At 39.3% G+C, this 27677-nt stretch overlaps 4 protein-coding genes across 4 annotated transcripts; 2 read left to right on the top strand and 2 right to left on the bottom strand.

Moving 5' to 3' along the window:
* Positions 1-819: 819 nt before the first annotated feature.
* On the bottom strand, positions 820-3680 carry cript (cysteine-rich PDZ-binding protein). Its single transcript, XM_034106924.2, has 5 exons — positions 3520-3680; positions 3253-3318; positions 2639-2693; positions 2362-2465; positions 820-1300 (listed from the first exon to the last, which is right to left on the bottom strand). The coding sequence occupies exons 1-5, from the start codon at positions 3533-3535 to the stop codon at positions 1236-1238; spliced, it is 306 nt and encodes a 101-aa protein (XP_033962815.1). The 5' UTR covers positions 3536-3680; the 3' UTR covers positions 820-1235.
* Positions 3681-4446: 766 nt separating this feature from the next.
* On the top strand, positions 4447-7798 carry LOC117464466 (phosphatidylinositol-glycan biosynthesis class F protein-like). Its single transcript, XM_034106918.2, has 5 exons — positions 4447-4829; positions 5742-5833; positions 6203-6319; positions 6444-6552; positions 7442-7798. The coding sequence occupies exons 1-5, from the start codon at positions 4602-4604 to the stop codon at positions 7553-7555; spliced, it is 660 nt and encodes a 219-aa protein (XP_033962809.1). The 5' UTR covers positions 4447-4601; the 3' UTR covers positions 7556-7798.
* An 8127-nt stretch (positions 7799-15925) lies between these two features.
* LOC117464584 (cysteine-rich PDZ-binding protein-like) lies at positions 15926-17172 on the bottom strand. Its single transcript, XM_034107113.2, has 4 exons — positions 17104-17172; positions 16835-16900; positions 16226-16280; positions 15926-16052 (listed from the first exon to the last, which is right to left on the bottom strand). Exons 1-4 carry the CDS (start codon positions 17117-17119, stop codon positions 15926-15928), a joined length of 264 nt encoding a protein of 87 aa, XP_033963004.1. The 5' UTR covers positions 17120-17172.
* An 858-nt stretch (positions 17173-18030) lies between these two features.
* On the top strand, positions 18031-21381 carry pigf (phosphatidylinositol glycan anchor biosynthesis, class F). The gene is made up of 5 exons (XM_034106920.2): positions 18031-18413; positions 19325-19416; positions 19786-19902; positions 20027-20135; positions 21025-21381. The coding sequence occupies exons 1-5, from the start codon at positions 18186-18188 to the stop codon at positions 21136-21138; spliced, it is 660 nt and encodes a 219-aa protein (XP_033962811.1). The 5' UTR covers positions 18031-18185; the 3' UTR covers positions 21139-21381.
* Positions 21382-27677: the final 6296 nt, after the last annotated feature.

The following is a 27677-nucleotide window of genomic DNA, read 5'->3' as shown; positions in this document are numbered from 1 at the left end:
GGTTTTTGTGTATGATGTAAAAATAGTCAATACTGGCTTATTAGCACTAAGTACAGCTAAGGCTGATGGGAATGTTATTGGTTTTGCTGGTATTATAGACTAAGTCTACATCATTAGTGCACAAACATTAGATTCATTGTTTCCTTGAGTACCATTGACAGATACAGTATATAGTTCATGATGAATACTATAAGTATTTAGTAAGGACTTGGAATACGGCCAGGTATACACATGATCTTTGAATCAGTATCACACACCCTACAAATGACGTGAACATTTGGGGCTCTAAGGTTGGCTATTAACTGGATACTGTTGTCCCTGAATGCACCACACCACAGAATAACAGGGGCAAAAGGTCAGTGATAAAAATGATATATCCACTTGTAGTCGTTTCTTTTTTTTGAAAGGGTTATTCTGACTCATTTGCTACATCCCACCATGACCTACTCTGTATATTGCGTGTGTTAGTTGGAGACTGATGCTGTTTTTGTGCTGTGGCGCAACAGCATAAATCAATAATGAAACATAAATACAAGTGTGTGCGCATATGGTCGAAGGCCTGAGGCAGAGAAGGGCCTTTAAATATCAAAGGAGGAGCCTGTTGTCAGACAACCTGTGAACTTTAACCTTTATCTTTGACAGCAATGGAGAAGTGGGGCATCTCATCTGACAACGGAGCATGCCGTTTCTTAATGTGATTATGGAAGAGTAAACCAATTATTACAGGCATACAGGACAAATATAGGTATGATGTGCGTAAGAGGCTAACAGTGTACCCTGTATGCATCAGGTAGAGGTATAAAATACTCCTTTCAAATGTACTTTATATTGAATGCTTTAATTCAATCAAAAATGCCACACATGATACATCACATACAGAAATCAACCTATGTTTTAAAGAAAATATATATAACGCCTGAGTTTAAAATATACAAGGAAATCTATAAGCCTCTAGTAGAGTAACAGGTGATGACCGGTGGTTTATTTGGATACAAAGGTGCTTCCCTGTGTACGGCCACTGTAATAGTTCCAGTGGCATTATATGATATTTTGTAATAAGAGGGCAAAGCCAGCTCCAAATCTCTTTCTTTCACAAAAGGTGGGGAAAATAACATAAAAGAGTTATGGCTGTATGTTGAGCATGATATTGTGGAAGCTTACTCAAAAACATACACTTCCGTGTCATCCTCACATCTGTTATTCACTCGTCGTACTGTTATCTGTTCGGCACGCTGTCACACAGATGTCTGTCTGTAGTTTTTGGTGTCCAAAACTTTCTTTCCACACATTGCACAGATTCCTGGAGTGGCAAAAAAGGAAGCAGGCATAAGAAAATCAATTAAAAATAAGAATTAATAAATGTAGACAGAAAATAAAAGCAAGATCAGGAGAAGGGGCGGCACGTTGTGAATACATCATTGACATCAAATCAGTGTAGTTAGTTGTCATGTAGAACTTGTTAGCAAATCAGGCAGACACAGTACAGTTTGTGCACCTGATCAATATCAATCCAAGATTCATTCTCATTTCGCTCTGATTTTGGTCACCACCATCTCCCGCAGGGATATCATTTGCCTCTTTTGCTGCTTGTCGCTTAGATTGTCGATTTTACATTTAGTAATGGGCATTAGGGCTGCTCGATTATGGCAAAAATCATAATCTCGATTATTTGGGTCAATAATTGTAATTGCGATTATTAAATGTGATTATTCATTGACTTTGAAAACATCCATTTATTGCAGAAAAAAATTGGAACACTATGTTTTCAACAGTTGATTACCCTGAACTGTAAGTATAATTCAACTGAAAACCCCCAAAAAAATCATTTAAAAAGTAATAATAATAATAAAAAAATAATCGTTTAATCTCGATTACGTTGTTTTCGTAATCGTTGCAAGCCATAATCGTAATCGCGATTAAAATACGATTAATTGAGCAGCCCTAATGGGCATATAGTGTACATGCTGTTAAGAATTAAGTCAACATGTTTACATTAAACAAACAAACCCCACAGCTGTTTGAAAGACACACACTACCTGTACCCACCTAATCCCAAATACCCTGTTAGGTTGCAATTTGTGAACGTTTGTAGTGTTTTGGGAACCATCTGGTAACCTCTCTTTCAAGAAACAGTGTCCAAGTTATTCTAAATGATCCACATACTTCTTTGTCAATCATGTGTCTTGGAACTACTTCACACATAAAAAATAGTACCTGATCACAGGTGAGGTGTACGATCTACATTGCTTGATACATAAAGAGCTAAATATCAATCGTTATTCTCAAGAAAGAACCACTAGCCTTTTTCAGACAATGCATGTTATCTATTAAACATCTGTCAAGTGAGTGAGTTTATTTTACCTTTCTTGTACGCACAGCCCTGACAGTAGTGTGATCCATGCTGATGAACTGAGCTTCTGCAGATCCTGCAGGTAGCAAAACCTGTCTTGCTGTACGGGTCAAACCTGAGAGGGAGATGCATAACAGATACATAACTAGAGATGCACCGATATGTGTTTGAGCCTAGATAGTGGCACTGGTTCAAGGCACATATTAAATGTGTTCAATAAAACCGACATTGTGTGGCTTATGTAGATTTTAACATCAAAGTTTGATGGACTTTTTGCAAACTACTCACCTGGCTTTCTTGGAAGTAAGGATCTTGTTTTCATTGAGCTTTCGCCCACCACCCTCTAAGTGAAAGAAGCAGAAGGACCCACATTTACATCATCATCTAAATAACAGTAAATAGAAGTTAAAATCACAACTTCTAAATAACTTAAGTAAAACAAATACTAAAATATATATACATTAAAAAAAGAAGAAAATAAATGTCAATAACGTTGATCGGAATGAAAAAAAAAGGTTCAAGTTTGTTTCTATAATAAAAGTAGTTATTATCATAAGAGATCTGAACGCAAACATTTATAAATTATAACATTTAGTTATAATAAACAAATCAAAGAAGGCACTACATGTATATATTATGTAAAGTCATAAAGCCAGCAAGATACAGCCTTAAAATACACTAGTAAGATGTAGTGGCTCTTTCTTGAAGGCTTTATTTTTAAATAAACGCCTTCATACTAAAGTATTGAGTAAGACAGTATTTAAAAATGCCTGCCTTGAATACATGGTTCTACAACATGTAAAGCCTGTTTTTTGTTGTTGTTATGAAGGAATATGTAGCTCAATATGTCACTCAGTTAAGACACAAACAATAGTTCCCAAGAATCTGTGTCCTCAACTTACCTGTTGTATTCCGTGCTCCGTCCTTCCAGGTGTCAGGTGTGATCACTTTACCGAGCTTCGTCTCGCCTGTAATATTAAGAAACAAACAATGTAAAGAAATAACTCTCAAGTGTAAGGGACAGTTAACCAACATAACGACGAGGAAATGCATCATAACAGTTAGCTAGCAGTCACATAGCATTAGCTCTTGAAGAACCTCAAGCCTTCGCTTACGGCAAATATACAAGTTATTTGAGATTAAAAGCATCCGATATGGGTGATACGTACACTTGTCACAAACCATGTTTCCTTTATGTATGTTTCAAGCAGATACTTATCGTCAAAGGTTGGGGAAAACCGAATAAAAGTGTTAGCTCAGGTTTTGTTTGGCAAAAACATGTCAACTTCCGGTCGTTTCTACGTCTGTGTGCCCATCTCACATATCATTAGCTGATACTCCCGTCCGTCACAGAGGGTCGCTGGCCCCTTTCCGATTGTTAAAGTGGTGGTTTTCTTCAAAATAAGAGTCCACTAAAATAGGAAATTGCCCTTGAACGAATAAGATCCATTGATTGATGCTAATGTATTGGATATTATATCAAATGTAAAACCTAGAGAAGACTGTGCAACAATCTCCCATATATTCAACAGCCAATGTGTTCACCTGTAGATATATTTGACATATTATTATATTCTAACAAACACTTGATTTCATTAGGCAACATACTTTTAATTGGCCCTTAGGAAAATGTGACTATTTTTCATCTGCTCTTTAATTTTACTTACACAAAACATCAGATGCATATTGACACAGCAAATGATCCACACGAAACAGAGATTTTGTTCAAAAAATAAATCGAGTAATATTCATGGGAAAAATCACATATGATACAGCAATATGGTCAGCTTTCTGATATTAGATTTTTAATTTATTTCAGAAATAATCCAGAATCATTAAGACGATCTCTGAAACTCTCAGTATGCGTTTCTCAAGTGTTAAGTCATACTTAATGACAAAACTAAATGAAAAAAGGTAGAGGTTAGGAGAGGGCAATATAATACTTTAACAAGCATGCGGTATATCCAATACATTTAAATGGTGCATTCTAACCATATTTAGATAAAACAGTATTATCTTTTGTATTGTTTCTTTCAGTTGTTATCTTTTTTTTGCGCTGGAATACTGTTGGACTTTTATTGTGAAGTCGGAGCGGAAGTAACTCCATGTTTACGGAAGACAGGTCAAATAATTCACCCATGGATTTAACCTACTCAGTAAACCCGTTGCTAAATTGACATTTTAAAGTATTTTTTATTTGAATGTTGTCTCTTGTCTAGGTCTCTTGTTGTAGGTAGTTTCATTTGTCGTCATGTGGGACCATGAAATCAGAGCCATGGCGTCCACGCACGCTATCCTCGCCGCCTCGGTGTTCATGGCCACCGTGCTACCTGCGGCGGCGGTGCCGGGCTTCTCGGTGTACGGGACTCACCTACTGTGGCTCTACTCGGTGTCCGGAGCCGTGACCGCTGTCAGTGTTGCCATCTTCTGGCTGCTGGGCATCACACCGCCCGCCAAGAAGCACACCGTGGGATACAAGGTGCTCACTTTCTGTAATGGTGACTGTTGAGTTTAAGAAGGGGTGGAAGAAGTATTGAGATTATTAATTTATGTAAAAGTAGCAATAATACAGTCAGAGGTGTGAAGTAACTAAGAACATGTACTCAAGTGCTGTAGTTGAATAACATGTTGATATACTTGTACTTTACCTAAGTATTTCTCCATGGTATGCTACTTTGTACCTATTCCCCACTTCAATTCAGAAGTAAAAAGTGTACTTTTACTCCACTACATTTATTAGTACCTTTAGTTACTTTACACATTTGGATTAATAATGTGAAATATAAACAACACTTAAAAAGCACTTTAGTTACACCTGGAGTAAACCTCTGCAGTATACAAAGTGATTACAACTAGCTGCTCTTTTACCATCTGTGATAACACTTTAATAGATCAATAATTATAATCAAAACACATGATATATTATTCTGAAATGGGCCAATTTGCATAATAAGCAGTTTTACTTTTGGAACTTTAAGTATATTTTGATGCTAATACTCTCGTACTTTTACTTGAGTAACATTTTATATACAGGACTTTACTTTCACTTCACTCTGGGACTTCTACTTTTACTCAGGTACAAGATCTGAGTACTTCTTCCACCTCTGACTACACTATAAAAATACTCTGTCTTGTGTTTGGAGATGATATTATTTCAAGATAAGTAGGTTGTTATTAAGTTTGTCATTATTTTCGGGATGCTATCCTATTATTTTTGATATACATATTGCATAATGCAGGATCCTTTTTCATCACCAGGCTAAGTTTCCATGGTACTGATGTTAATGGAATTCTCATCATATATTGAATACTTGGGTATCAACGGTAATGTTTACTCGTTAAACTTGATGATATTTTCCCCTTAACTCTGCTTGTTCATTTTTTTCTGCAGCTCTCTCGGTTGTTTCGTTCCTGTCTGTACTTCTTCCTCTCGTGCCTGTTCTTCCACACGGTGGTGGTTCTCTATGGAGCTCCGCTGATTGAGTGAGTACTGCTGATATATCTGTGTGTAAAAAGACGGAGATACGTTTTAAAGACAAACAAAGGGCAGCAAAGGAGGACTTGTTGCTGGCTGCTGATTTTAGAGAGCACCATAGCAAGCAATCCATTAACACCTATTGCCTAATGGTCAAATAAGTGAATAGTATTCCTTGCACATCACAAGATTATTTTCATGACACGTTACAGATTTCTATTTGATCTCTGTAGGCTTTACCCTGTCATCATTCACTCCTATGAAATCCTGTTCTCTTTACTTTGCTGCATCAACACAGGTTATGTGTGTATCACTTAAACTCTGCTGCCTAGTTGCAGCCGCCACTGATACTGTGAACTTTCTCCTCTGTGTTTCAGATCCGCCCTGGAGACGTTCTCCCTCTCTGTGCTGCTGACCTCTCTCACCACTCTGAGGTGTCTCTGCGTCCTCGGCCCCAACGTCCAGGCCTGGATACGAGTGTTCAGCCGGCATGGGTAGGCCAAAAATCTGCTTTTCCCTGATACCTGTCCTTCAATGATGTGTTGATGAATCGTGTTTAATGTGCTAATCTCTCTTTACGAATATTCTAACATAGATTTACTCTGTCTCCGTCCCCAGGGCTATGTCTGTGTGGGACACCTGTCTACAGATCACAGTGGCCTGCACACTGGTAGGAGCCTGGGTGGGAGCCTTTCCTATTCCTCTGGACTGGGACAGGCCCTGGCAGGTCAGCACATGGGAGAATTACTCGTATAAACAGAATGCATACTGTGGGATTATTATCTTAATATTAGATTCACCAAAATTGTTCACACAATTACAGTAAATCTAGAATTGTGGAATTATCTCTTTTTGTAAAAAACATATATTAAATAAGAGAATAGTATATCTCAGATGTAGGCATTATGATTTCAGTAGGGACCCCTAGGAGCAGTCGGAAGGTAAATCAGAGGGTTCATGAGATAATTAACAGGAGAAGAAAGCAGAACAACATTTTCCTTCATGCTTCGGATTCAATTGGTACATTCAGACATCACTGTTTAATGAACCTGGCCGTGACCTGTAGACAGATGACATTTGGCAAGTAGACATAGATTTTAAGACTTCATAACAACAGGGAATTTACAAAATGATTCAAGCTTGACCCTGATGTTGAATTGCTGCAACTGGTGCATCTTTTTTTAATGGTTTTCTGCCATTTCTCTTTTTTTTTTACAGCATAGGTTTCTCTGTTAACAACAAAGCCTTCCATTCATCATTGATTAGCAGTGATTGAATGTCGTAGAGCTGAAACATCATTCTGAAATGTAATTCAAACCGGTTACCATACCTAACTCAATTTCCTTTTTTAAATGACAAAAAAGGAAGATGATTATAACTATAATTGCAAAGGGAGCTCTCTGCAGAATGACTGGAGGAAAATGCAAATGGGAGGCAGACGGTGGTAATTGGAGCATAACTCTGAATGGCACCACTGTACCGCCGGGGTTTCATTTGACTTTAAAAGTTTCTCTTTGAGGCAGACGAGCTTCTGGGGCGAGAGGATGAATTGATTTAATAGTTAAGCTCCTTTTGATCTATCAGTGCAATGATCTGACTCGCCCCTCTTCTCTTAGGCGTGGCCTGTTTCCTGCAGTCTTGGCGCCACCATCGGCTTCCTCACCGGGCTTGTTGCGGCTCCAGCCTGGATCCACTTTCACCGCAAACAGCTCACTTACAAGTGCAAGTGAGGGGCCGACATACGTGTGTGTGTGTGAGACCATGAGGGCATCCCTCGTATTCCTTTTACCTTGTACTGGTTATTTATTGGGAACATTGTCTCCGTTTGCTGCCTGTTGACAAGATGATTTGCAATAACACAACAGGGTATGAGCATCATTGTTTTGTACCCATGAAGGCTGATAATTTTCCTGAAGAGTTTTGACATGAATTGAAGTTTTGGAATAAAAGATAAGGAGTTTATGACTAATAAATGTCCTTTTTATTGGATTGATGAATCTTAAAATGCTTAAACCTGTGTGTGTGTGTGTGTGGGTGTGTGTGTGTGTGTGTGTGTGTGTGTGGTGTGTGTGTTGTGTGTGTGTGTGGTGTGTGTGTGTGTGTGTGTGTGTGTGTGTGTGTGTGTGTGTGTGTGTGTGTGTGTGTGTGTGTGTGTGTGTGTGTGTGGTGTGTGTGTGTGTGTGTGTGTTCTCTTCTAAACAACCATTAATCTTGCTCCAACTCTATTTAAACTCACGCTCCTCCCTCTCCTGCTCTTGCTCTCATTCCAGCTGTTCACATCCTCTAGCCCCCATATTCATTCACTTCCATTTTAGGGACATTCATTTCCCTCCTTTCATGCCGCCCACATCTCTTGTTCTCCCCTCGCAGCCCAATGAAACTTCAAATTGTAAAGCAAATTAGGGACATTGTTTGCAGACAGTGTAGATATGTGTAATACAACTTAAAGAGCCTGTGACACCATCCCAACAACTGTTGTGCAATGAAATATTGGGCTACTAGTAATCTCGAACCGTCAGTTTAAAAAAAAAAAGCCATACCGTTTCGTTAAATATCAATAATTTCGAACATCGCGGGGAAATTCCTTCACTCATTTTGAAGTTTTGGGGGAAGCCGGAAGTGACGTCAATGCGGGAACGCTTCGAGAGCCAAACACGGACAAAGTGTGTTGTGTCATGCGTAGAAATGGTGAATTACTGAGTTTAGGCACGTTAATAACGTTTTAATGAAGTTGACTACAGTATATTCATATTTGTCAGTGGTTTCATGTCAATTCGGCGACATAAACATAAATGATCGTGGTGAAGATGATGATTACATTAGGATTACAAATCGGGAGTGAGAGCTGCTGAATTTCTTCCCGTCAGATGTGATATAAAAACAAATCGATTATTTTTGTGGTTATAAACTCAAGTGGATGAAACTACATGTATTAGTGCTTTCATGTCAATTCGGCGAACATATGATACATTAAATGATGAGTGAGGATGATGATTAAAAATCGTTTGTTTGAGCCGGTCTGCATTTACTGATGAGAAAACAAACCGATGCTTTTTGTAGTTGTAGTACACCAACGTGGATTAAACGTGTGGTTTTTTACCACAATGTTGGGGAAATTAATGGATAAAATGCACGGATTATTATTATTATTCCCACTCCGATCGGGACACTAGGTCCACCGTTTCCCCGCAGCGAGGCTCCCCCCGTTGACAGTTTACGTGGGCTGGGTGCAGTGGCGGACTGGCCATCGGGACGAATCCCGATGGGCCGGTACCGAAGTGGGCCGGTCGGATAAGTAACTAGCACATCCCCCATAGGCGGCGCGTGAGGCTCAGGTTTGAGAAGGCTACATAACTTATTTTACCTGACGCTGCCCGCCTCCGGCGTCTATAGAAAAGAGATCCACTCAGTGTGCGGAGTTTAAATCTCTCAAGTCATATTACAGGATAAAGAAAATACAGTTTAAACTGCCATGCAGAGAAGACGCCGACGTGTCGCACTTATCATTCATATTACATCATCAATCAGATCATCGATCATATAATATCATAATATATCATATATTTCCTTATCTGAGTCATCTTCTCCAGCCTCATCTGGCCGTGCAACACTCACAGTGTCACAGACTGTATGCAGAAGTATTATTTAACACATTATGTTGACGAAACACTCGAGACAAATGTAATTAAAGTCAGATCCACTCGTGTCTTAGACGTGAACGCGCTCTCAGCTGGAGAGAGAAACCCTGGCTTGATTTACCGAGTTGATAACCAGCGTCGTAGGACCGCTTAGCGAGATCTCGTTTGTTAGTTTGTTGTTAGTTTGTTTGTTACTCAAACATATCCAGGGTCTGTTGAACTGTCTTCGTAGTACAGGGCACAGGTGGCTAGCAGCGCTAATGTCAAAGACACAGACATTATACATTATATTTGTATTTTACATCCCCCGCTCCCCCCGTTGACAATTTACTAGCGGTACCGAAGTGGGCCGGTCGAGAGTCCCGGGATGATTTTTAGTCCCATTCCACCACTGGCTACATGACCATATGATCGCCCATATTGACGCACCTCATTCCTAAACTTCTAACAGATACAACATAACCGATCCTCCAGCCTCAGATGAGCTCTCAGACACGTTCAACATTAACCTGTCATCGCTGTCTGAGCTTGCTGCTGTGTGCGCCGTCGTGCGTTTACATCTGACTGTATAATATAAAGGTTTACATGCAGATGCTGGGATCCTGAACGGTGCAGCTGGAGCGCTGTGCCCGCAATGACGTCACCCATCATTTGGCGGGACTTGAAGAATCCGCGAGAAGATCCAGAAAATTGTCAACATTGAAGGCAGATTAATGGTTATCAAAGTACAAATATCCAAAATCAGTTCAGTAACGGTTTTCAAGGGGACAATATGTACTCAAATTGATGGGTTTGGATGATGGGGGAAAACCGTGTCACAGGCTCTTTAAGTCCTTTAGTGCAAGGAGAGGAATAAAAGGACATTTCAGTCGTCATGTTGCAGTGTGAGTTGAATTGGTAGACAGTTTCAGCACAGAGCCCGTTTGCCCCTTGTTTGAACTCTTGCGTAAGGTAGTTGCCAGGGAAAAGAGGCGAAAAATAGCTGGAAGCAAAAAGAGCGAAAAGATACATTTTCAGAAGTCATAAATGATGGAGAAGTTATAGGAAAGAGTATGATACCATTCACCCTCTTTATTTCCATCCATCTTTCTGATTAGATTCAATTGACCTCATGCTGTTACCTCCATTTTTCCCGTTTTCTCTTTTATTTATTTGTATTTTCTACACCTTCTGATACATTATTCTCCCTAGCAGCAAAGGGTGTGATTAACCGATTTCACCTCCAACCTAGTTTTGAGCGTGTCACCACACTGGGCATGTCACATCTGGTGGTTTCTGGAGTGTCTCGTTTTTTGCCCCTGATTGTGGTCTTGTATGTAATCGGTGTACTTTGGGGACTGAATGGAGTTGTTTTGTTCATAAACTCAATTCAACTCTTACTCCTTTCATCTCAGAGACAAGGAGACGGCTAACACGCACATAAAAGCTACTGCTTCACAAGATACTCTTACCTACTTCAATCTCAGAGAGCCCTATGTATTCATTGTTTGTTCTCAGGCTTTGCTAGAGGCCATGTTTCACTCCCTGCACCTCCTATCTCCCCAGCCTTTCCCCCGAGGCAGATGTTGTGGACATGTTTCTGCAGAGTTGTGTATTCTGAATTGAGATGCAGCCTCTGCTCTCTGTGGCAGATTGTACCCAAATTAAACGCGACTGAATCAATATTTTTTTACTCTAGCATAGAATCAAATGAGAGAAATAGATTGCTCAGGCTGCAGGGAACACATAATTAACACCCAGCTCTGCAGCATTTTACCAATAGTCTTGGAACTCGTATTATTGTCGGTTTGAGGGTTGTTTTCAACAAGCAAGTTCTTATTGACACTACACTCCTCACACCAAACAATAGAATAATGAACAATATAAAACAGCTTACAGGCTACATTATGTTTCTTGTTGGAGAAACATGTTGCTCTGTGTGTGTTTTATGTGGAAATAGTCTGACAACACTTTTTGCCCCCTGGTGGCCACAAATACAGTGATGCAGCTTTAAAAAATGAGGGGTAAAGTCATTAACCTGATGCAATCTTATTACAATTTAGGTTTGTTGGTACAGTGCAGCCTCACAGATGTTAGATCAAATTAAAAAAATGCCAATTTCCAGACACATAGCTTTCAAAATGTTCCACACTGACGCGAGAGAAAAGGAAAGGGAAGCCAAAATGCGATATGGCATTGTACTGAGAGGTAGAACACATCCGTCCATATCCATAACCATCTCGTCCTCTTGATGAGGAAACACTCCAGTCCCTGTGTTGTTATACACTATAAAACTATATGATATGAAATATCTATGGTACAAGTTGTTTGCAGAATACAAACTGCAGAACTGTGACGTTCTCAACATAACTGTGAATTTCCCTCCAAAATGCTTGGGTTATGGTGCATGCACTATTATGCCATGATCTTCCCAACAAGAGTTACTGTTTTCTATTTGTATATATTTCAAACAGGATAGACAGGTCCTCATGATACTGCTGATGAGAAAGAGAGTAGACAGATTGCATTTTCAATTTTCCCCACATAAATCACACCCCTCCTCCACATAACTACCTTCTCCTGACACTCTTCCCCTTCCCCCATTTCTCACACCCAACTCGTTTCCTGTGTCTCTCCTTTTCCCCCGTCCTGTGTTCACACCCCCCGCATAGTTCGTGCTTCATTAACAGTCACTGTGTTATTGAGTGGTAAACATGTTATTGCAGAGCTCTCAGGGCCCTCATGTCAGTTCTCAGAGCCACAACAAAGGGTCCATTGTGACTGAGAGATGCTCAAGTGGGCTCATGACGCAAAAGGTATAGGGGGAGACAGACGGGTCGAATGATAGAATTCTGACCTGAGCAGGTAGGGCTATTATCAAACCAACATAGGTGCATTTCAAAAAGTGTGCACATAATGGATATGCTTTTCTAAGAACAGTGGGAGGATAGCGAATGAATACAATAGATGTGAAAGGAACAACAAAGCCGGGGATCCCTTGTAAATATAATATAGGTTTTTCTCAAATTGGACTTTTAAGCTTCTCATATGATTTACACTCCGAGTGTCTGGACTCTCCAAGGGTCACAAAATAAATACATTTAAGTGATAGTATTTTGTAGACACCCTTTATCTGATGGATTGCCATAACATTGTATTCAGACATTTGTATTTCCCATAGGATTGATTCTACTGGACACCGGTGATTCCTTAAATGTTTTACCTTATTAGTACAATAGGACATTTGTGGTTTTCGATGAAATTTCCCATCAACTTTTGGATTGATTGCTTTAATATGACTTTATTACACACATTAATATTGCCCGTAGTGTGAATTGTGAATTCTGATGGTATACTTTTAACCTATAATCACGGAAATCTTGTTAACCCCAGATACCTGCACCTCTTCAGGCGTCTTACAATTGTATTCAACTTCACTCATTGCTAATTTAGTATAGAGCATCATTTTGTACGAAACACTAACCCTTACTTGCTCACTCTCCTCCATCCTCGCTTTGTAGGATAGGGTGTTTTAGAGCAAGTCACTTTTCTGTAATGAATTATTAACAGTACTCATTATTTCCCTGCAGAAGGTCAAATTATTCTTTGTTAAATCAGAGCTGCCATCAATTATCCATTATAAGGTTTTGAAACCTGATAAAATGTCAGAAATTAAGATGTTATCTTTTTTCATTTGAAATATCATTGGTGCTTTAGCTGTTACTCTTCTTATACCCTTTCTTGCTTTATTATGATATTAGAAATTTGTTGATTTTAAACATCAAATTATTTATGTGTCATTTATTGATACATTTATCAAGTCTTTGTAATATATAACATTTATAAAGATACTAATTATTATATCTGCTGTCCAAAGTAAGAAGAAATGATGTACTGAAAAAAAATGACCAATGCTGCATGTATTTGGCAGATTCATTGCGTTAATAAAATGAAGAAAACATTACTAAAGTTGTCAGCGTTACTTTGTGTCGATAAGAGAGAGCTGTCCAAAAGGATGTAAGAGTGTACTGATTTAGTCAAATACCTTTATTTACACTGATTGATTTTGGCTGAAAAAATATTTTGAAGGAAGGGAAACATTTTTGTAACAGCTTTTATTTGCCAAGCTTGTGAGAAAAGGTTTTTGTGTATGATGTAAAAATAGTCAATACTGGCTTATTAGCACTAAGTACAGCTAAGGCTGATGGGAATGTTATTGGTTTTGCTGGTATTATAGACTAAGTCTACATCATTAGTGCACAAACATTAGATTCATTGTTTCCTTGAGTACCATTGACAGATACAGTATATAGTTCATGATGAATACTATAGTATTTAGTAAGGACTTGGAATACGGCCAGGTATACACATGATCTTTGAATCAGTATCACACACCCTACAAATGACGTGAACATTTGGGGCTCTAAGGTTGGCTATTAACTGGATACTGTTGTCCCTGAATGCACCACACACACAGAATAACAGGGGCAAAAGGTCAGTGATAAAAATGATATATCCACTTGTAGTCGTTTCTTTTTTTTCTTTTGAAAGGGTTATTCTGACTCATTTGCTACATCCCACCATGACCTACTCTGTATATTGCGTGTGTTAGTTGGAGACTGATGCTGTTTTTGTGCTGTGGCGCAACAGCATAAATCAATAATGAAACATAAATACAAGTGTTGCGCATATGGTCGAAGGCCTGAGGCAGAGAAGGGCCTTTAAATATCAAAGGAGGAGCCTGTTGTCAGACAACCTGTGAACTTTAACCTTTATCTTTGACAGCAATGGAGAAGTGGGGCATCTCATCTGACAACGGAGCATGCCGTTTCTTAATGTGATTATGGAAGAGTAAACCAATATTACAGGCATACAGGACAAATATAGGTATGATGTGCGTAAGAGGCTAACAGTGTACCCTGTATGCATCAGGTAGAGGTATAAAACTCCTTTCAAATGTACTTTATATTGAATGCTTTAATTCAATCAAAAATGCCACACATGATACATCACATACAGAAATCAACCTATGTTTTAAAGAAAATATATATAAGCCTGAGTTTAAAATATACAAGGAAATCTATAAGCCTCTAGTAGAGTAACAGGTTGATGACCGGTGGTTTATTTGGATACAAAGGTGCCTTCCCTGTGTACGGCCACTGTAATATTTCCCAGTGGCATTATATGATATTTTGTAATAAGAGGGCAAAGCCAGCTCCAAATCTCCTTTCTTTCACAAAAGGTGGGGAAAATAACATAAAAGAGTTATGGCTGTATGTTGAGCATGATATTGTGGAAGCTTACTCAAAAACATACACTTCCGTGTCATCCTCACATCATGTTATTCACTCGCTGTACTGTTATCTGTTCGGCCACGCTGTCACACAGATTGTCTTTCTGTAGTTTTTGGTGTCCAAAACTTTCTTTCCACACATTGCCACAGATTCCTGGAGTGGCAAAAAAAGGAAGCAGGCATAAGAAAATCAATTAAAAATAAGAATTAATAAATGTAGACAGAAAATAAAAGCAAGATCAGGAGAAGGGGCGGCACGTTGTGAATACATCATTGACATCAAATCAGTGTAGTTAGTTGTCATGTAGAACTTGTTAGCAAATCAGGCAGACACAGTACAGTTTGTGCACCTGATCAATATCAATCCAAGATTCATTCTCATTTCGCTCTGATTTTGGTCACCACCATCTCCCGCAGGGATATCATTTGCCTCTTTTGCTGCTTGTCGCTTAGATTGTCGATTTTACATTTAGTAATGGGCATTAGGGCTGCTCGATTATGGCAAAAATCATAATCTCGATTATTTGGGTCAATAATTGTAATTGCGATTATTAAATGTGATTATTCATTGACTTTGAAAACATCCATTTATTGCAGAAAAAAATTGGAACACTATGTTTTCAACAGTTGATTACCCTGAACTGTAAGTATAATTCAACTGAAAACCCCCAAAAAAATCATTTAAAAAGTAATAATAATAATAAAAAATAATCGTTTAATCTCGATTACGTTGTTTTCGTAATCGTTGCAAGCCATAATCGTAATCGCGATTAAAATACGATTAATTGAGCAGCCCTAATGGGCATATAGTGTACATGCTGTTAAGAATTAAGTCAACATGTTTACATTAAACAAACAAACCCCACAGCTGTTTGAAAGACACACACTACCTGTACCCACCTAATCCCAAATACCCTGTTAGGTTGCAATTTGTGAACGTTGTAGTGTTTTGGGAACCATCTGGTAACCTCTCTTTCAAGAAACAGTGTCCAAGTTATTCTAAATGATCCACATACTTCTTTGTCAATCATGTGTCTTGGAACTACTTCACACATAAAAAATAGTACCTGATCACAGGTGAGGTGTACGATCTACATTGCTTGATACATAAAGAGCTAAATATCAATCGTTATTCTCAAGAAAGAACCACTAGCCTTTTTCAGACAATGCATGTTACTATTAAACATCTGTCAAGTGAGTGAGTTTATTTTACCTTTCTTGTACGCACAGCCCTGACAGTAGTGTGATCCATGCTGATGAACTGAGCTTCTGCAGATCCTGCAGGTAGCAAAACCTGTCTTGCTGTACGGGTCAAACCTGAGAGGGAGATGCATAACAGATACATAACTAGAGATGCACCGATATGTGTTTGAGCCTAGATAGTGGCACTGGTTCAAGGCACATATTAAATGTGTTCAATAAAACCGACATTGTGTGGCTTATGTAGATTTTAACATCAAAGTTTGATGGACTTTTTGCAAACTACTCACCTGGCTTTCTTGGAAGTAAGGATCTTGTTTTCATTGAGCTTTCGCCCACCACCCTCTAAGTGAAAGAAGCAGAAGGACCCACATTTACATCATCATCTAAATAACAGTAAATAGAAGTTAAAATCACAACTTCTAAATAACTTAAGTAAAACAAATACTAAAATATATATACAATTAAAAAAAAAGAAATAAATGTCAATAACGTTGATCGGAATGAAAAAAAAAGGTTCAAGTTTGTTTCTATAATAAAAGTAGTTATTATCATAAGAGATCTGAACGCAAACATTTATAAATTATAACATTTAGTTATAATAAACAAATCAAAGAAGGCACTACATGTATATATTATGTAAAGTCATAAAGCCAGCAAGATACAGCCTTAAAATACACTAGTAAGATGTAGTGGCTCTTTCTTGAAGGCTTTATTTTTAAAAACGCCTTCATACTAAAGTATGAGTAAGACAGTATTTAAAAATGCCTGCCTTGAATACATGGTTCTACACATGTAAAGCCTGTTTTTTGTTGTTGTTATGAAGGAATATGTAGCTCAATATGTCACTCAGTTAAGACACAAACAATAGTTCCCAAGAATCTGTGTCCTCAACTTACCTGTTGTATTCCGTGCTCCGTCCTTCCAGGTGTCAGGTGTGATCACTTTACCGAGCTTCGTCTCGCCTGTAATATTAAGAAACAAACATGTAAAGAAATAACTCTCGAAGTGTAAGGGACAGTTAACCAACATAACGACGAGGAAATGCATCATAAACAGTTTAGCTAGCAGTCACATAGCATTAGCTCTTGAAGAACCTCAAGCCTTCGCTTACGGCAAATATACAAGTTATTTGAGATTAAAAGCATCCGATATGGGTGATACGTACACTTGTCACAAACCATGTTTCCTTTATGATGTTTTCAAGCAGATACTTATCGTCAAAGGTTGGGGAAAAACCGAATAAAAGTGTTAGCTCAGGTTTGTTTGGCAAAAACATGTCAACTTCCGGTCGTTTCTACGTCTGTGTGCCCATCTCACATATCATTAGCTGATACTCCCGTCCGTCACAGAGGGTCGCTGGCCCCTTTCCGATTGTTAAAAGTGGTGGTTTTCTTCAAAATAAGAGTCCACTAAAATAGGAAATTGCCCTTGAACGAATAAGATCCATTGATTGATGCTAATGTATTGGATATTATATCAAATGTAAAACCTAGAGAAGACTGTGCAACAATCTCCCATATATTCAACAGCCATGTGTTCACCTGTAGATATATTTGACATATTATTATATTCTAACAAACACTTGATTTCATTAGGCAACATACTTTTAATTGGCCCTTAGGAAAATGTGACTATTTTTCATCTGCTCTTTAATTTTACTTACACAAAACATCAGATGCATATTGACACAGCAAATGATCCACACGAAACAGAGATTTTGTTCAAAAAATAAATCGAGTAATATTCATGGGAAAAATCACATATGATACAGCAATATGGTCAGCTTTCTGATATTAGATTTTTAATTTATTTCAGAAATAATCCAGAATCATTAAGACGATCTCTGAAACTCTCAGTATGCGTTTCTCAAGTGTTAAGTCATACTTAATGACAAAACTAAATGAAAAAAGGTAGAGGTTAGGAGAGGGCAATATAATACTTTAACAAGCATGCGGTATATCCAATACATTTAAATGGTGCATTCTAACCATATTTAGATAAAACAGTATTATCTTTTGTATTGTTTCTTTCAGTTGTTATCTTTTTTTTGCGCTGGAATACTGTTGGACTTTTATTGTGAAGTCGGAGCGGAAGTAACTCCATGTTTACGGAAGACAGGTCAAATAATTCACCCATGGATTTAACCTACTCAGTAAACCCGTTGCTAAATTGACATTTTAAAGTATTTTTTATTTGAATGTTGTCTCTTGTCTAGGTCTCTTGTTGTAGGTAGTTTCATTTGTCGTCATGTGGGACCATGAAATCAGAGCCATGGCGTCCACGCACGCTATCCTCGCCGCCTCGGTGTTCATGGCCACCGTGCTACCTGCGGCGGCGGTGCCGGGCTTCTCGGTGTACGGGACTCACCTACTGTGGCTCTACTCGGTGTCCGGAGCCGTGACCGCTGTCAGTGTTGCCATCTTCTGGCTGCTGGGCATCACACCGCCCGCCAAGAAGCACACCGTGGGATACAAGGTGCTCACTTTCTGTAATGGTGACTGTTGAGTTTAAGAAGGGGTGGAAGAAGTATTGAGATTATTAATTTATGTAAAAGTAGCAATAATACAGTCAGAGGTGTGAAGTAACTAAGAACATGTACTCAAGTGCTGTAGTTGAATAACATGTTGATATACTTGTACTTTACCTAAGTATTTCTCCATGGTATGCTACTTTGTACCTATTCCCCACTTCAATTCAGAAGTAAAAAGTGTACTTTTACTCCACTACATTTATTTAGTACCTTTAGTTACTTTACACATTTGGATTAATAATGTGAAATATAAACAACACTTAAAAAGCACTTTAGTTACACCTGGAGTAAACCTTGCAGTATACAAAGTGATTACAACTAGCTGCTCTTTTACCATCTGTGATAACACTTTAATAGATCAATAATTATAATCAAAACACATGATATATTATTCTGAAATGGGCCAATTTGCATAATAAGCAGTTTTACTTTTGGAACTTTAAGTATATTTTGATGCTAATACTCTCGTACTTTTACTTGAGTAACATTTTATATACAGGACTTTACTTTCACTTCACTCTGGGACTTCTACTTTTACTCAGGTACAAGATCTGAGTACTTCTTCCACCTCTGACTACACTATAAAAATACTCTGTCTGTGTTTGGAGATGATATTATTTCAAGATAAGTAGGTTGTTATTAAGTTTGTCATTATTTTCGGGATGCTATCCTATTATTTTTGATATACATATTGCATAATGCAGGATCCTTTTTCATCACCAGGCTAAGTTTCCATGGTACTGATGTTAATGGAATTCTCATCATATATTGAATACTTGGGTATCAACGGTAATGTTTACTCGTTAAACTTGATGATATTTTCCCCTTAACTCTGCTTGTTCATTTTTTTCTGCAGCTCTCTCGGTTGTTTCGTTCCTGTCTGTACTTCTTCCTCTCGTGCCTGTTCTTCCACACGGTGGTGGTTCTCTATGGAGCTCCGCTGATTGAGTGAGTACTGCTGATATATCTGTGTGTAAAAAGACGGAGATACGTTTTAAAGACAAACAAAGGGCAGCAAAGGAGGACTTGTTGCTGGCTGCTGATTTTAGAGAGCACCATAGCAAGCAATCCATTAACACCTATTGCCTAATGGTCAAATAAGTGAATAGTATTCCTTGCACATCACAAGATTATTTTCATGACACGTTACAGATTTCTATTTGATCTCTGTAGGCTTTACCCTGTCATCATTCACTCCTATGAAATCCTGTTCTCTTTACTTTGCTGCATCAACACAGGTTATGTGTGTATCACTTAAACTCTGCTGCCTAGTTGCAGCCGCCACTGATACTGTGAACTTTCTCCTCTGTGTTTCAGATCCGCCCTGGAGACGTTCTCCCTCTCTGTGCTGCTGACCTCTCTCACCACTCTGAGGTGTCTCTGCGTCCTCGGCCCCAACGTCCAGGCCTGGATACGAGTGTTCAGCCGGCATGGGTAGGCCAAAAATCTGCTTTTCCCTGATACCTGTCCTTCAATGATGTGTTGATGAATCGTGTTTAATGTGCTAATCTCTCTTTACGAATATTCTAACATAGATTTACTCTGTCTCCGTCCCCAGGGCTATGTCTGTGTGGGACACCTGTCTACAGATCACAGTGGCCTGCACACTGGTAGGAGCCTGGGTGGGAGCCTTTCCTATTCCTCTGGACTGGGACAGGCCCTGGCAGGTCAGCACATGGGAGAATTACTCGTATAAACAGAATGCATACTGTGGGATTATTATCTTAATATTAGATTCACCAAAATTGTTCACACAATTACAGTAAATCTAGAATTGTGGAATTATCTCTTTTTGTAAAGAAACATATATTAAATAAGAGAATAGTATATCTCAGATGTAGGCATTATGATTTCAGTAGGGACCCCTAGGAGCAGTCGGAAGGTAAATCAGAGGGTTCATGAGATAATTAACAGGAGAAGAAAGCAGAACAACATTTTCCTTCATGCTTCGGATTCAATTGGTACATTCAGACATCACTGTTTAATGAACCTGGCCGTGACCTGTAGACAGATGACATTTGGCAAGTAGACATAGATTTTAAGACTTCATAACAACAGGGAATTTACAAAATGATTCAAGCTTGACCCTGATGTTGAATTGCTGCAACTGGTGCATCTTTTTTTAATGGTTTTCTGCCATTTCTCTTTTTTTTTTACAGCATAGGTTTCTCTGTTAACAACAAAGCCTTCCATTCATCATTGATTAGCAGTGATTGAATGTCGTAGAGCTGAAACATCATTCTGAAATGTAATTCAAACCGGTTACCATACCTAACTCAATTTCCTTTTTAAATGACAAAAAAGGAAGATGATTATAACTATAATTGCAAAGGGAGCTCTCTGCAGAATGACTGGAGGAAAATGCAAATGGGAGGCAGACGGTGGTAATTGGAGCATAACTCTGAATGGCACCACTGTACCGCCGGGGTTTCATTTGACTTTAAAAGTTTCTCTTTGAGGCAGACGAGCTTCTGGGGCGAGAGGATGAATTGATTTAATAGTTAAGCTCCTTTTGATCTATCAGTGCAATGATCTGACTCGCCCCTCTTCTCTTAGGCGTGGCCTGTTTCCTGCAGTCTTGGCGCCACCATCGGCTTCCTCACCGGGCTTGTTGCGGCTCCAGCCTGGATCCACTTTCACCGCAAACAGCTCACTTACAAGTGCAAGTGAGGGGCCGACATACGTGTGTGTGTGTGAGACCATGAGGGCATCCCTCGTATTCCTTTTACCTTGTACTGGTTATTTATTGGGAACATTGTCTCCGTTTGCTGCCTGTTGACAAGATGATTTGCAATAACACAACAGGGTATGAGCATCATTGTTTTGTACCCATGAAGGCTGATAATTTTCCTGAAGAGTTTTGACATGAATTGAAGTTTTGGAATAAAAGATAAGGAGTTTATGACTAATAAATGTCCTTTTTATTGGATTGATGAATCTTAAAATGCTTAAACCTGTGTGTGTGTGTGTGTGTGTGTGTGTGTGTGTGTGTGTGTGTGTGTGTGTGTGTGTGTGTGTGTGTGTGTGTGTGTGTGTGTGTGTGTGTGTGTGTGTGTGTGTGTGTGTGTGTGTGTGTGTGTGTGTGTGTGTGTGTGTGTGTGTGTGTGTGTGTGTGTGTGTGTGTGTGTGTGTGTGTGTGTGTTCTCTTCTAAACAACCATTAATCTTGCTCCAACTCTATTTAAACTCACGCTCCTCCCTCTCCTGCTCTTGCTCTCATTCCAGCTGTTCACATCCTCTAGCCCCCATATTCATTCACTTCCATTTTAGGGACATTCATTTCCCTCCTTTCATGCCGCCCACATCTCTTGTTCTCCCCTCGCAGCCCAATGAAACTTCAAATTGTAAAGCAAATTAGGGACATTGTTTGCAGACAGTGTAGATATGTGTAATACAACTTAAAGAGCCTGTGACACCATCCCAACAACTGTTGTGCAATGAAATATTGGGCTACTAGTAATCTCGAACCGTCAGTTTAAAAAAGAAAAAGCCATACCGTTTCGTTAAATATCAATAATTTCGAACATCGCGGGGAAATTCCTTCACTCATTTTGAAGTTTTGGGGGAAGCCGGAAGTGACGTCAATGCGGGAACGCTTCGAGAGCCAAACACGGACAAAGTGTGTTGTGTCATGCGTAGAAATGGTGAATTACTGAGTTTAGGCACGTTAATAACGTTTTAATGAAGTTGACTACAGTATATTCATATTTGTCAGTGGTTTCATGTCAATTCGGCGACATAAACATAAATGATCGTGGTGAAGATGATGATTACATTAGGATTACAAATCGGGAGTGAGAGCTGCTGAATTTCTTCCCGTCAGATGTGATATAAAAACAAATCGATTATTTTTGTGGTTATAAACTCAAGTGGATGAAACTACATGTATTAGTGCTTTCATGTCAATTCGGCGAACATATGATACATTAAATGATGAGTGAGGATGATGATTAAAAATCGTTTGTTTGAGCCGGTCTGCATTTACTGATGAGAAAACAAACCGATGCTTTTTGTAGTTGTAGTACACCAACGTGGATTAAACGTGTGGTTTTTTACCACAATGTTGGGGAAATTAATGGATAAAATGCACGGATTATTATTATTATTCCCACTCCGATCGGGACACTAGGTCCACCGTTTCCCCCGCAGCGAGGCTCCCCCCGTTGACAGTTTACGTGGGCTGGGTGCAGTGGCGGACTGGCCATCGGGACGAATCCCGATGGGCCGGTACCGAAGTGGGCCGGTCGGATAAGTAACTAGCACATCCCCCATAGGCGGCGCGTGAGGCTCAGGTTTGAGAAGGCTACATAACTTATTTTACCTGACGCTGCCCGCCTCCGGCGTCTATAGAAAAGAGATCCACTCAGTGTGCGGAGTTTAAATCTCTCAAGTCATATTACAGGATAAAGAAAATACAGTTTAAACTGCCATGCAGAGAAGACGCCGACGTGTCGCACTTATCATTCATATTACATCATCAATCAGATCATCGATCATATAATATCATAATATATCATATATTTCCTTATCTGAGTCATCTTCTCCAGCCTCATCTGGCCGTGCAACACTCACAGTGTCACAGACTGTATGCAGAAGTATTATTTAACACATTATGTTGACGAAACACTCGAGACAAATGTAATTAAAGTCAGATCCACTCGTGTCTTAGACGTGAACGCGCTCTCAGCTGGAGAGAGAAACCCTGGCTTGATTTACCGAGTTGATAACCAGCGTCGTAGGACCGCTTAGCGAGATCTCGTTTGTTAGTTTGTTGTTAGTTTGTTTGTTACTCAAACATATCCAGGGTCTGTTGAACTGTCTTCGTAGTACAGGGCACAGGTGGCTAGCAGCGCTAATGTCAAAGACACAGACATTATACATTATATTTGTATTTTACATCCCCCGCTCCCCCCGTTGACAATTTACTAGCGGTACCGAAGTGGGCCGGTCGAGAGTCCCGGGATGATTTTTAGTCCCATTCCACCACTGGCTACATGACCATATGATCGCCCATATTGACGCACCTCATTCCTAAACTTCTAACAGATACAACATAAACCGATCCTTCAGCCACATATGAGCTCTCAGACACGTTCAACATTAACCTGTCATCGCTGTCTGAGCTTGCTGCTGTGTGCGCCGTCGTGCGTTTACATCTGACTGTATATATATAAAGGTTTACATGCAGATGCTGGGATCCTGAACGGTGCAGCTGGAGCGCTGTGCCCGCAATGACGTCACCCATCATTTGGCGGGACTTGAAGAATCCGCGAGAAGATCCAGAAAATTGTCAACATTGAAGGCAGATTAATGGTTATCAAAGTACAAATATCCAAAATCAGTTCAGTAACGGTTTTCAAGGGGACAATATGTACTCAAATTGATGGGTTTGGATGATGGGGGAAAACCGTGTCACAGGCTCTTTAAGTCCTTTAGTGCAAGGAGAGGAATAAAAGGACATTTCAGTCGTCATGTTGCAGTGTGAGTTGAATTGGTAGACAGTTTCAGCACAGAGCCCGTTTGCCCCTTGTTTGAACTCTTGCGTAAGGTAGTTGCCAGGGAAAAGAGGCGAAAAATAGCTGGAAGCAAAAAGAGCGAAAAGATACATTTTCAGAAGTCATAAATGATGGAGAAGTTATAGGAAAGAGTATGATACCATTCACCCTCTTTATTTCCATCCATCTTTCTGATTAGATTCAATTGACCTCATGCTGTTACCTCCATTTCCCGTTTTCTCTTTTATTTATTTGTATTTTCTACACCTTCTGATACATTATTCTCCCTAGCAGCAAAGGGTGTGATTAACCGATTTCACCTCCAACCTAGTTTTGAGCGTGTCACCACACTGGGCATGTCACATCTGGTGGTTTCTGGAGTGTCTCGTTTTTTGCCCCTGATTGTGGTCTTGTATGTAATCGGTGTACTTTGGGGACTGAATGGAGTTGTTTTGTTCATAAACTCAATTCAACTCTTACTCCTTTCATCTCAGAGACAAGGAGACGGCTAACACGCACATAAAAGCTACTGCTTCACAAGATACTCTTACCTACTTCAATCTCAGAGAGCCCTATGTATTCATTGTTTGTTCTCAGGCTTTGCTAGAGGCCATGTTTCACTCCCTGCACCTCCTATCTCCCCAGCCTTTCCCCCGAGGCAGATGTTGTGGACATGTTTCTGCAGAGTTGTGTATTCTGAATTGAGATGCAGCCTCTGCTCTCTGTGGCAGATTGTACCCAAATTAAACGCGACTGAATCAATATTTTTTTACTCTAGCATAGAATCAAATGAGAGAAATAGATTGCTCAGGCTGCAGGGAACACATAATTAACACCCAGCTCTGCAGCATTTTACCAATAGTCTTGGAACTCGTATTATTGTCGGTTTGAGGGTTGTTTTCAACAAGCAAGTTCTTATTGACACTACACTCCTCACACCAAACAATAGAATAATGAACAATATAAAACAGCTTACAGGCTACATTATGTTTCTTGTTGGAGAAACATGTTGCTCTGTGTGTGTTTTATGTGGAAATAGTCTGACAACACTTTTTGCCCCCTGGTGGCCACAAATACAGTGATGCAGCTTTAAAAAATGAGGGGTAAAGTCATTAACCTGATGCAATCTTATTACAATTTAGGTTTGTTGGTACAGTGCAGCCTCACAGATGTTAGATCAAATTAAAAAAATGCCAATTTCCAGACACATAGCTTTCAAAATGTTCCACACTGACGCGAGAGAAAAGGAAAGGGAAGCCAAAATGCGATATGGCATTGTACTGAGAGGTAGAACACATCCGTCCATATCCATAACCATCTCGTCCTCTTGATGAGGAAACACTCCAGTCCCTGTGTTGTTATACACTATAAAACTATATGATATGAAATATCTATGGTACAAGTTGTTTGCAGAATACAAACTGCAGAACTGTGACGTTCTCAACATAACTGTGAATTTCCCTCCAAAATGCTTGGGTTATGGTGCATGCACTATTATGCCATGATCTTCCCAACAAGAGTTACTGTTTTCTATTTGTATATATTTCAAACAGGATAGACAGGTCCTCATGATACTGCTGATGAGAAAGAGAGTAGACAGATTGCATTTTCAATTTTCCCCACATAAATCACACCCCTCCTCCACATAACTACCTTCTCCTGACACTCTTCCCCTTCCCCCATTTCTCACACCCAACTCGTTTCCTGTGTCTCTCCTTTTCCCCCGTGTCCTGTGTTCACACCCCCCGCATAGTTCGTGCTTCATTAACAGTCACTGTGTTATTGAGTGGTAAACATGTTATTGCAGAGCTCTCAGGGCCCTCATGTCAGTTCTCAGAGCCACAACAAAGGGTCCATTGTGACTGAGAGATGCTCAAGTGGGCTCATGACGCAAAAGGTATAGGGGGAGACAGACGGGTCGAATGATAGAATTCTGACCTGAGCAGGTAGGGCTATTATCAAACCAACATAGGTGCATTTCAAAAAGTGTGCACATAATGGATATGCTTTTCTAAGAACAGTGGGAGGATAGCGAATGAATACAATAGATGTGAAAGGAACAACAAAGCCGGGGATCCCTTGTAAATATAATATAGGTTTTTCTCAAATTGGACTTTTAAGCTTCTCATATGATTTACACTCCGAGTGTCTGGACTCTCCAAGGGTCACAAAATAAATACATTTAAGTGATAGTATTTTGTAGACACCCTTTATCTGATGGATTGCCATAACATTGTATTCAGACATTTGTATTTCCCATAGGATTGATTCTACTGACACCGGTGATTCCTTAAATGTTTTACCTTATTAGTACAATAGGACATTTGTGGTTTTCGATGAAATTTCCCATCAACTTTTGGATTGATTGCTTTAATATGACTTTATTACACACATTAATATTGCCCGTAGTGTGAATTGTGAATTCTGATGGTATACTTTTAACCTATAATCACGGAAATCTTGTTAACCCCAGATACCTGCACCTCTTCAGGCGTCTTACAATTGTATTCAACTTCACTCATTGCTAATTTAGTATAGAGCATCATTTTGTACGAAACACTAACCCTTACTTGCTCACTCTCCTCCATCCTCGCTTTGTAGGATAGGGTGTTTTAGAGCAAGTCACTTTTCTGTAATGAATTATTAACAGTACTCATTATTTCCCTGCAGAAGGTCAAATTATTCTTTGTTAAATCAGAGCTGCCATCAATTATCCATTATAAGGTTTTCCTCACAGTGTGACATACATATCGATGCCATGACAACGTGGAGTCATGCTGACAAATGACTGCGCCATATCATAATTAACAAAATTCCTACAAGGCAAAACTTGTACTCTGGCAGTTTTATAAACATTACAGGTTTTGAAGCCCTTAAAAAGAAAGAAAGCAAGAGCTGATACTATGGTAACCCCCCCCCCCCCCCCCGCGTCATAATGCCACATGTACATGATTGTACCTGCATGTGTTCTTTATGATTACAAAGTGCTGCATCTGTCCAGGAGGTCTGTACCAATCAGTTATATCTGGCGAGGCCACTTCGGAGGTCGTCATGTGACCCTGCCCCATGAGCGAGCAATCAATACACACTTAGAAACACACACATACAGTATCAAGTAGTTCCAAACCAACTGACCACAGCATTATATCTATAGTGATAAGGCTTTACGTTGAATACATCAAACTTTGTGTCAGAAAAATCTCACCCGATACTGGCTTGAGGTTCAAAATCAGGATACATGTATTTATTATCCTTGCAAGAATGCAAGTAGTCATCAGACACAATATATGGTACGACTAGTTCCCTGATATAATAATAATAAAGGTCCATCTTCTTCTTCTGATCAGTGTCCTTTACTTGTTTATATACTAGAGAGGGCATTTCAGTCAGAAGATGGAGAAATACTGGTTCAAAGCAGTATTCTAGGTTTGTTTAGCACCTTGAAATAAAAAAGATTTCAGATAACCTCAATGCATCTGAAATCTAAAGTTATATCATATTTTGTGACTCAAAAGTTGAAATCTTTAGAAATGGGATCAAATTGAATCCTAAAAGCAGTGTGGTGAAAGAAAGTAAGGCCAACCATTTAAAGATATTTTTGAGCTTGGCCTTTTTAAAATAAATGACGAAAGCATTTGGAATACAAGTTGATTGCAGTATTACTACACTTGGGCAAAACTCCTGTTAAGGGGTAAATATCTGTTCAAATATTTCA

Source organism: Pseudochaenichthys georgianus, chromosome 19, assembly GCF_902827115.2.
Source record: "Pseudochaenichthys georgianus chromosome 19, fPseGeo1.2, whole genome shotgun sequence".
Classification (NCBI taxonomy): domain Eukaryota; kingdom Metazoa; phylum Chordata; class Actinopteri; order Perciformes; family Channichthyidae; genus Pseudochaenichthys; species Pseudochaenichthys georgianus.
This window is presented reverse-complemented; position numbering and strand designations above follow the sequence as displayed.

Bases quoted from the DNA above. Each gene is read 5' to 3' on its own strand.
- cript (XM_034106924.2), bottom strand. The intron at 2,694-3,252 runs GTAAGTTGAGGA...TCTTTCACTTAG, and splicing joins CGGAGCACGGAATACAACAG to AGGGTGGTGGGCGAAAGCTC. The intron at 1,301-2,361 runs GTAAAATAAACT...TTGCCACTCCAG, and splicing joins GGGCTGTGCGTACAAGAAAG to GAATCTGTGCAATGTGTGGA.
- LOC117464584 (XM_034107113.2), bottom strand. The intron at 16,281-16,834 runs GTAAGTTGAGGA...TCTTTCACTTAG, and splicing joins CGGAGCACGGAATACAACAG to AGGGTGGTGGGCGAAAGCTC. The intron at 16,053-16,225 runs GTGAGTAGTTTG...TCTCCCTCTCAG, and splicing joins CTTACTTCCAAGAAAGCCAG to GTTTGACCCGTACAGCAAGA.
- LOC117464466 (XM_034106918.2), top strand. From the start codon at position 4,602: ATGTGGGACCATGAAATCAGAGCCATGGCGTCCACGCACGCTATCCTC. The intron at 4,830-5,741 runs GTGCTCACTTTC...TTTTTTCTGCAG, and splicing joins AGCACACCGTGGGATACAAG to CTCTCTCGGTTGTTTCGTTC. The intron at 6,320-6,443 runs GTAGGCCAAAAA...CTCCGTCCCCAG, and splicing joins CGAGTGTTCAGCCGGCATGG to GGCTATGTCTGTGTGGGACA.
- pigf (XM_034106920.2), top strand. From the start codon at position 18,186: ATGTGGGACCATGAAATCAGAGCCATGGCGTCCACGCACGCTATCCTC. The intron at 18,414-19,324 runs GTGCTCACTTTC...TTTTTTCTGCAG, and splicing joins AGCACACCGTGGGATACAAG to CTCTCTCGGTTGTTTCGTTC. The intron at 19,903-20,026 runs GTAGGCCAAAAA...CTCCGTCCCCAG, and splicing joins CGAGTGTTCAGCCGGCATGG to GGCTATGTCTGTGTGGGACA.